The sequence below is a fragment of the Scomber scombrus genome, chromosome 15 (assembly GCF_963691925.1).
Source record: "Scomber scombrus chromosome 15, fScoSco1.1, whole genome shotgun sequence".
Taxonomy (NCBI): domain Eukaryota; kingdom Metazoa; phylum Chordata; class Actinopteri; order Scombriformes; family Scombridae; genus Scomber; species Scomber scombrus.
The window spans coordinates 28,328,983-28,339,511 of NC_084984.1; the positions used below are offsets into that span (position 1 = coordinate 28,328,983).

General features: G+C 37.8%; 1 protein-coding gene across 1 annotated transcript in view; it reads left to right on the plus strand.

The window, feature by feature from the left end:
* The window catches only part of mapkap1 (MAPK associated protein 1), a 31,263-nt gene extending 21,489 nt beyond the window's left edge, over positions 1-9,774 (plus strand). Inside the window, exons 8-12 of the mRNA XM_062434144.1 lie at positions 1,255-1,362; positions 1,524-1,664; positions 4,654-4,791; positions 6,473-6,570; positions 8,923-9,774. Of these exons, the coding sequence (XP_062290128.1) occupies positions 1,255-1,362; positions 1,524-1,664; positions 4,654-4,791; positions 6,473-6,570; positions 8,923-9,045 (608 nt within the window). The 3' untranslated portion in view covers positions 9,046-9,774. The remainder of the gene's footprint in view (positions 1-1,254; positions 1,363-1,523; positions 1,665-4,653; positions 4,792-6,472; positions 6,571-8,922) is intronic.
* The last annotated feature ends 755 nt before the right edge of the window (positions 9,775-10,529 follow it).

Genomic DNA, 10,529 nt, shown 5'->3' on the forward strand with positions numbered 1-10,529 from the left:
AGCATCCATTTTTCAGGTTGCGGTGATGATATTTGATTGAAAGTTGATACTTGTAAGGGAGCGTGGTTTTGGTGCGTTTGGCGGATTCGCCCACAGCGTTTGGGAGCGGATAAAATGGCTTGATTTCATATATTTGGCAATTTTTTTAATCATTCAAATTTGACAGGGTGGTTAACAACACCCTTTTTTGTGGTATTGTCAAACTCAGAACACATATATATTGTTACTTTACACAGACTTTAATGATGTTCTATATAACACTGACATCATATCTTAATAAATGTGAACCAAGTTTATTTTAAATATGACTTTTCTCTGATGGACTTGTTTGAACCCTGAGACCTCAACACCAAACAACTGCATCATTTTATCTGTGTATGTAAGTTTTCAGTGATGCTTTGATGGCTGGATCTTATTTAATACTAGACAGGCCACAAATGAAAGCATGGATTTTAATTTACAGAAAATTATTTCAATTTCAATCACAGCATTGGTCAGAAGATTTTAATAAAAGAGGGTACATGTTACCTAATGTCCTTGCCCTTGTTTGACAGGTAGCTTTCATGTAGCCTTTTGTGGTGGGAAAAGTGAAAGGAGTGACCAGCCCAGCTCACCCTTCTTTGACCCTGTTGGGTTCATTTTAATGCACTTTTACAAAACTGCAACATTGTCATTCATGGGAGAGCAAATCCAGTGGTACTGCCTCGTCTCAGACATATCCATTCAATCAGAGTCAAGTTCTTCAAGTCTCTTATGGATTTCCTCATGAGCTAGTAGCTTATACAGCAGTGCACATAGCAGCCAACAAAAGTAAAACCATCTCATCCAGCTCAGGCAGTATTTCATTACTGAGTACAGGTAATTGTATCTTGCTTTACTTGACCTGAAGAGGTCAAACAAAAGTGGGTCCACATTACAGGAAAGTCTAGGAATCTAATAATGGACAGAGAGACTGAATACAAGCTTTTGTTGGGCTGCCAAAAGAGGCTGGAGCTGAGCTGGAGGTGAACTACAGTCACCAAGGTAACATTGGTCTTTGATGAATATGACAGGAGCCAGAAAAAAGCTAATCACAGAGGAGGTCAAAGCTTTTCACTTTTCACTCTTCTGATGAATTATCAGTTTGTAAGATATGTAAATTATCGTAAATAGAGTGCATGGCCACAAACTAAGCTGAAATAACATAATTATTTTTAAAATAATAAAGAAACTGTAGGTGTGTTGCTGTGGTCTGACTCCATCATTCACCAACAGGACCCATGTATCGCCTGGAGAAGCAGACGGAGCCAAATGTGGCAGTGGATCTGGACTCTACACTGGAGAGCCAGAACACCCTGGAGTTCTGCCTGGTCAGAGAAAACAGTAAGTCCAGTTCCATTCTTTTTTTCACTTACTGCTCTTCACTTCACCTCTTACCTGACAGCAGATGTAGGATTTAGTTTGGGTCCTGAATGAGTCACTCTCAAGTTCTACTATATATCAAAATCCAGACTAAAGTTTATGTTTCCTTCTTCTTTCTCCAGGCTCTAGGGGTGAGGAGAGCTCAGAGGAAGACCCCCCTATTGACATCACCACAGTCCAAGACATGCTGAGCAGTCACCACTATAAGTCCTTCAAGATCAGTATGATCCACAAGCTGCGCTTCACCACAGATGTCCAGCTAGGTACATACTGCTGACTGCAGGCTAACCTCAACACAAACCATGCTTTCTCTCCTTGTGGAACACTAAAGTCACACAGTAGCTCTAAAATTATTTCATATATTGATTGTTTGCCGGTTACAGTGACATAGTTGGTAGATGTACCAATCTAAACAATGGGTCCTTCATTCTAATTTTTCTTTCTTTAATGACAACTAGTGCTAGCAGATTTTATTAGCTGTAGTCGGTTAGTAGATTAAATTGGTTGGATTATCAGGTTGGCATTTTAATGACTGGCCATTGCTTTAAAATGAAAGGTGTTCTAAATATGCATTTGATGGCTACATACATGATATACGAACTCATTGATGTGTAATGATACTGTAAGATTTCAGTCACAGCTAAAAGGGAAAAAGTCCTCTATCTGATGATCCACATAGAAGACATTAACATAAAGTAATGTTAGTAGAGATATTTAGTGTTACCATATTATACCAGTTTTTTCTAACAGAACTCAAAAGATAATGTAGTTAGCTGATGTTATGCTCATTCTTGAACTTAGAAGACTTGGGTCACTACTCTAGATTGTAAGTTAGCCAGACGAGCTAACAGTAGCAGTGTACATTATAGTGTGTTCCATTTGTACTCGGAAGTTAAAATTTACGAATTCCCTGTTGGAAATCTCAGCTGGAATTCCCTCTGAAGTCAGATTTCTGTCTTGGAAGGTCGCACGTACCTCACCAGCCCCGACCTCAAAATCCACGATGGCTGCCCCGTACATCAACAGTGTGAAAGTTGTAGTAATATCCTGTTTATTAGCAGTTTTGTTTCATTAAATCAATCGTATACACAACACCATCCAACTTCTAAATGTGGACATTAGAGCTGGGTGTCGGTACTCGATACCTTTAAGGTACCAAAATAAATCGATACCGAGTATTATGGAAACGTCTCCCTTCAAACGATACCTGCAATCGATCCTTTTTGCACCCAGAGCTAGAAAACATGACTTTGTATGGAATTGTTCACTGACAATCAACGCACGTTCTTCAGTTTAATGCAACATGTGATTGGCCCACTGCCACAGCAGCTACAACCTGTCTGTGGTGGTGAAGTTGTGGTGAATTTGAGTTAGCACGCTTAGCAGTTCAGCAGCCAAGATGCCACCTAAACGCTCTAAAGTGTGTCTACACTACACGCCTGTTACACTAGATAAAAGACAGACAAAATGTGGAATGGTTACTGAATGAAATATTCAGTTGGTATCAGTATCACTTTAAGGGTACTTGGATTGGTACTGGTACTGTCATTTTTTAAAACGATACCCAGCCCTAGTGGACATGTTGCTATGCTGTTTAAATGAGCAAAATGTGTTTTTATCAGCTGGTATTGCTATCACTGGCTAACCTGCCTAGAAACTCCAACTTCCGAGGTAAATGGAATGCATCATTAGAGCAGAAACAGTGTTCACAGCTACTAATAGTTTTCATAATTTCTCAGATCTGCATGAGGATGAACAGCATCAGTGTCCCAGTGGGACAGTCATACCTGTCTTTTGATTGACAGCTGGCTTTATCTCATGTCTCTTTATTTTCCAATCCTCACTTTCAGTGATGTGATAGGCAGCTGACAAGCCTGCCATACAGCAGCAGCAGCTGTGTATGCTGTGTGTCTGTGTTTGGCTCTGTAATCCACAACTCTGTGACTTTAATAAAGATCACGGAAGTGCACTCAAAACAAAGCCTATAACCACATTCACACAGAGAGATACTCTATAATATAAACACACAACTGTCACCACTGCTGGCTTTGATGAGCTTGAGGTGTCCCCATTCTGTCTAGCTCCCCTGTTTCACAGGCCCTCACATGCTGTTCACTTTCCTGTTTAGTTGTTTTAAATTATAATAAACTCTGACTTAAATCAAACTTGGCTTTACAAAGAATGTACAAGTGCACATCAGCTTCACTGCGGATGCAGCATCAGCACAGTGCTTATACAATATTTAACAGTATGTTTAAAACAGTATGAAACAGTCAACATGAATCTACAGCCATGTTAATAGCACTGTGAGGATGTACTGAGGCACAGCTACATGCTAATATTATCATATTAGCATGTAGCTGTTTGCTCAGTAATGCTAACATGCTGATAGTTAGGTATAATGGTTACCATGTTAGTTTAGTGTGTTAGAAGGCTAATATTTGCTAATTAGCACGAAACACAAAGTACATCTGAAGCTAAAGGAATAGTTTTGCGGGTCTTAAGTAGAGCCAGACTGATAAATCGGTCAATCGATATTATCGGCTCATATTGACCTATCACAGATATATCAGTATCAGTGTTTGCTGATATTTTTTTAGAGATACAGGTAGCATTTTACATATTAAACTCCTAGTGAAGTTTACTGTTTCAGAGCACTGATGTCATTTTTATAAAAACTTACATTTATTCTTAAACTGTTAAATATCACAGACTCTATTACAATCTTTTTCACAAGTGTTTGGTAACCACATTTGGAAAAAAAAGTGTGTTTATGTACATATTCTGTGTAGCCTATATAAGATTATCGACCGATATATCAGTATTGGAATTTTTTTACTCCCTTATATCGATATTGGCATCGGCCTCAAAAATCCAGTATTGGTCAGCCCTAGTCTTAAGTCACAAACCAAAGTATTGAAATATTGAAATTTTGGTGGCGTTAGATGAAAAGTCAGAAAATGTCCAGCAGTATTATAGAAAATAGATGTCTACATTAAATGTCTTACATCCAAAAATGTCAAATTCATGGTGGCACTAGAGGAAAAGTCAGAGCAACATCAGTAGTATTCATCCACTGGGAACCATGAATGTCATGAATGTGTAAAATTGAATGTCAATCTATACTACAGTAGTCTGAACCAAACTGACTCACATTTACATCTCAACAGCCTTCCACTATGTTGTAATTCAGCAGTCTAACAATGAGAGCTTATGTGTGAATGTATTTCTGACATATATTATCCTCTGCAGGCGTTTCAGGAGAGAAAGTGGAGATTGATCCCGTCACCAATCAGAAGGCCAGCACTAAGTTCTGGATTCGGCAGAAACCCATCTCTATCGACTCAGACCACCTCTGTGCCTGTGACCTCGTAGAGGAGAGAAGCCCCAGTAAGTGGACCATGGAGACAGAGACTCACTTATCATATCAACATTTCATCATGCTTTCTTTTTTCAGAGTTACAGAAGCAAACTCAGTAATGTCAGCACCTGAAATCATTCTGTTAAGAGTTTAGCAGCTGTTCTGTAGCTTTTGCTTATATAGCAAGGTATTAATGCTGCAGATGGAGTTTGATTAGGTGTCATGGTAACAGCAGATGTTTCCATTCTTATTTGTCTTGACTATAAAACAATAAGCAGGCTGAAGAAGGCTCGGCCTGAAACATGCATGCAGTAATTTATATAGTCAGAGTGTGTCATTGTACATGATATTTCAGGTAGAAGAAGTGACTCGAGCTGTCTTTACATTTACATTCTTTTCTGAACATCAAAAGGACTTCTCATCCATGCTGACTTTTTAACATTAGACATAGCAGTTGATAATATAATGATAACAATAATAATAATAACCTGACATATAGGTTCATATAGTAGCTGTTATAGGAGCTCCCATCTTCTTCAGCAAATGGAGTATATCCATGATCAGCTCTCATTAAGTCCTGATCCTTTAATACTTAAATGTTGATTAGACTTTTAGGCTATATTGAAATAACAGCTGTTGACCACTAAATAGTGTTTTTCATAAGCTACTTGGTCCTGGTCCTGTTCAAAACTATCAGGTCACTTTCACACACTAAGATCCCATTCACACCTTCCACCTAAAACTCTCTATATCTAGATATGGGTTAATGCTGTCGTAAATGCACTGAGGATGTGTTGTGCAGTCAGACAGAGCAGTCACCACATCTGGAGGTTTCTCTGGGCAGGTGTATATGCAGTCCGAACAGTGATGCCACATTCTGAAGAACATCCACCCAGGAAGTTAAAAAGGTCACCTAACTCCACCTTTTCCTGTTATCTTAAGCAAGTGAGGCAAAAGATGCAAGTAGCAGCAGTAACTTAATGTCTTCCCTCATAAAATAAATGACACCCTTCCACAACATATCCAATTACAAAGTAGGTAGAATCAAGATAACATAAGTTCTTATTGGTATATGAGGTTTAAATGCAATGGCTCATGGATCCAGATTTATATAGCAGGTGTAAACTCTGCCTCATTTTCACTCACATCTGCCTAAATTCTAACAGTGGAGTCTTGCTGTGTTAAAGGAAAGCAGCATCACAGCTGATACAGATCCATTAATAATATCTATGTGGATCTTAAGGGTGGACTCAGGTCATCTCTGCAGTGTGTGTTGCATGCTGGGTGTTAAACAGGATCTGTCTCAGGTAACTGGATTACATTTGATCATGTTAGAGCTGACATAGCCAGTGAAGGAATGAATACACTGACAGACTGTGAAAATTCACTTTGCCCTTTTTTTTGTCATGTAAATATATTTTCATATTAAATCTGGTGCCAGTCTTTGGCTTATTATAGAATCTTCTTCTCACATGATAATCCACAGAACTGAGCCTGCCAAATCAATTTGACATTTTATAAAATCTTTACAAATGTATGCCCCATGAAGAATCTGATGGCTTTTTTTTTCTTTTTTCTTTTGGATTATTTACAAATAGTTGTTTTCATCATCAGTCATCTTCCTCAGCTGAGATGTGAAGAAGGGATGATGTATAGAGTGATCACTCTCCGTGTCAGTGTCATTAAACATGTTTCCTCTGTGTGTTACAGGTCACGCCATATTTAAGGTCACCTATCTTAGCAACCACGACTACAAGCCTCTTTACTTTGAGTCTGATGCTGCTACTGTCAATGAAATAGTGCTAAAGGTGAGTTCTGTGCTGTGGTTGAAGTGTTTAGAGTCAGAGCATGAAAAACTCTTCTAGCTCATTATTCAGCTTTTTATGAGCCATTTGTTCTCATTCAGATATCATTTAGTGACATCTGCTGGATATGACAGAGTAAGTAGCAGCAGAGACTGAAACTGATGGAAGACCAGTCGGTACAAAGATGTACATATTGTACTAAAGTAACATTTTAATGTAGCAGTACTTATATTGTATAAGTCAAGTACTGCCTTATATCTTTATAGTTCTAGTTATTTCAATGTAGTGAGTTTTGACTGGTTTATTGTGCTGCATTATTCTTCAGTCTCAGCTCTGGACTCAAACAGAAGCCTGTGTTACAAACTGGAGGAGTGGACTTTTAAAGACAAAGGCAGTGAGAGTCTCAGGAAAAGATGCTGCTGAGCTGCATGATGGGAAATGTAGGATTCAGTGTTTCAGCAGTTTGAAGCACTTGAGGCTATCTTGTTTAATCTGAACCTTGTGAGTCCCTCAACTTTATGCAAGTGTGATACCTCAAGTTTCCATACCTTTGAATGCAGAACACATTTTAATAGATTTATTATGATGCTCACCCATCCAACAGTGGCTCCAATCACTGTGTATAAGAAGAAAAATGTCACTTATTGTGATGAACCAGCTGTGCACTTCCTCTCAGAGCCTCAGAGCATTATAGCATCTCTCACTTTATTGTTTCCAGCTCATATTGAGCATTTAGCAGCTCTATATTCTCATATTAAAACCTGAAGAGTATGGTTTAGAACCTGCTGCTCTATGTGTAAAGTGCCTTGAGATGACTTGTTGTGATTTGGCGCTATACAAATAAGGATTGATTGATTGATATTATTCTCAGATTTACATTATAAACATGACTCCAAACTGATGTTAAATTTGCTCTGTCTGCTTGAAGTTAGTAAAAATGTCATAGTTTAGAGATAGTGATATTATGTCTATATTGTGTTTAAGCTGTCTTGTGTTAATACTACTTAAACTTGTGCATTTGATTTGCATAAGAGTCAAAATTCTAATATTTTGCAATTCTTAATTGATTCACAAATAGTTGATTTTTATAATAAAAACTGTTAAAGTCAGATGTGAGGGCAGTGCAGCTCATCTTTAAAAAGCCCAGTGTTTAGTTACATTTAGAATTTAATAAGAGCTTCCCCCTGTGATTGTTAACAGCAGATGTCATGTAACATGCCATTAATAATCAGAAAGGCTGCTTCAATGATTCTTATTCTGTGAAGATATATTTCATATAAGTTAGCTGTGTTTTATCATATTCTCATTCATTATGTGTTTCTACAGCAGCCTACACTAACAGGAGGAGCTGTCGTTTCTGATTAATACATTAATAAACACTAATAAACACGTATATATGCTGACAGCTACATTATGTTGTGTTAACTGTTTGTACACTGCTGACACAGTAAATGCTGACTAAGCAGGAAGTGTTAGCAGAATGATATTTTAGAGTGGGGTGAAGCATTAATGAAGAAAAAAATAAATCAAAACACACTTTGTATATAAATAAATATGTTATATTTCATTTATTAAACCTTTTTATATAAGTATATACACATCATACATACACCAGGTACACAATATGTTAACAGAAACAAATAGTAAAGAACAAATGCAAGAAAAGGAGTTAATGGCAAACGCCAACAAACAAAACAAAAAAGGGTTCATTAACATTTCAAATAGTAAAGGCCCAAATTTAAAACCATGATCATAATCATAATTCCTTAAAACAAGAAAATAAAGGCTTCCACAATTCTACAAAAATCTCTCCATGACCATATTTCTCATCCGTCATTCTCTCCAAAGGCAAACATTGGCTAAGGGGTTTAAAAACATATTAAAACTACGAGGTGATTCACTTTTCCAGAGAATAAGAATACATTTTTTGGCAACATATGATAATTATTAAAAGTCTGCGTTTTGTATTATAATAATATAATAATAATAAAATGAAGAATCTGTATTTATACAGTGGTTAAACCGCATTTCAAAGTGCTTCACAAGGCAGCAGACAGTTAGATAGTACAGGATAAAACTGAACCATAAAACATAAAAACAAACTTAAAAACAGGAGATAGATAAAAAAAAAAAAAAGATACAACTTAAATATAATCAGGAAAGGCTCTCCAATAAAAGTATATTTTAAGAAGAGATTTAAAAGCCATTGATTATGTGTTTATACATCATGCAGATGGTACACAGGAGGAGTTGTAGTTGTTGTTAAATGAATATACACCTTAAAAGATGATGTAATATTTCATTATATCTTTGGTGAATGTAACTTTTCATGAATGAAACACTTTCCATCCACAGGTGAACTATATCCTGGAGTCTCGGGCCAGCACCTCGAGGGCCGACTACTTTGCTCAGAAGCAGCGGAAACTGAGCCGGAGGACCAGCTTCAGTTTCCAGAAGGAGAAGAAGACTGGCCAGTAGAGAGACTGAAGCTGCTCAGCCACCTGTCTGTCACACAGAGACACACACACACCAGGCCTGACAGTCTTACACACAGACAGTCTCAGGCTTGAAATGAAAAGGAGAGTGACAAAGGAAAGTCACTTTTCACAAGGACAGAGGAAGAGAGCGACGGAGAAGAAGAAGACGGTCAGGGACATGTGTCTCTGCATCAGCTGAGTGAGGTGGTAGCTTCTGACGCTACGCACCAGAGAGGAGTCCACATGCAAAAACATTTCATATTCTTTTTCTAAAAAAACAAAAAGAAAAAGACAAGAACAGAGGGTTTTGGATGTCATGTTGCCGTCATTTTTTTTGTTCATTCACTGCCTCTGAATTTAAGCTCCGTCCTCTAGGATGGATTTGTACAGCTTCAAGTTGGTTATATACACCCAACAAACATGAATCAAAGCTACAAACTAAATCTTTGCTTCTGTCTTCATCTTTAACTGATCAACAGCAGTGAAAAACAAAGCATCACATTTTTAATGTCATTTAACTGCAATGAATTTTAAGACATTTTCCATTCAGGATTTGAAATTATGACACAAAAATAAAATAGTCCTGCCTGGATTTTTAAACACATTATTACCCTCCTGCCTTCAATCCAGATAAGCAAATCCTTGGAAATGATCTATGAATAGTGTTGATTCAGGGTGTTTAGGAAGCCTCTTATCATGACATATTTTTTTTAGGTGAAAGCTTTGAAGACACAGCAGCAGCTAGGAGAAATAGTCAGATTAGTGTTAGTGATGAAGAGTCAGCCAGCACACAGGGAGGTGATACAGGACACATTTAAACATCTACAGTTTGGGTTTAACACTTCACTCTTTCTGAAGCTAGAAACTGGCCCCTCAGCATGGCCAAGTGTGAAAGGTGGAGACACATGTCAATCAAGCCAACAAGCCCATAAACGTTAAGCCTCTTTAAAGGGGTAGTTTGCATGTTTTTGAAGTGAGATTGTATCCATAGTCAGTGTATTACACAGTAGATTTGAGAAGCAGGCTGGAGTACCAGCATGGAAGAATATCATTATTAGTCTACACTATATGTAGAACATTTTCACTGCTTTATCTTGCCATCTGACAATATCAGACAAATACAACATACACTTTAAACTGATATTGATTTTTAGGTGTCTAAAATACATTTTGCTGCTGACCCGTATACAGCAGTATAGTGCTTAACTTCTGTGGCAGTACTCCTGCCCCCATCAGGTAATACACTGTCTATGGAGAAGTACCTCATTCAACCATACTTAAAAAAAAAAAAAAGCAAACTATTCCTTTAAAGCCTTAAAAGGGACCCTGTGGAGTTTTTGACCACTAGTGGTGTTCCAAAGCAGAAGCTCACAACTGCCACAATAACACCATCACACTATTCCACTGACAGACAGTTGGGGGCGGTGTCGCACCAACGAATGTAGCAATGCTCCAGCAAAAAGCAGCGAAGAAGACTGCTAGACC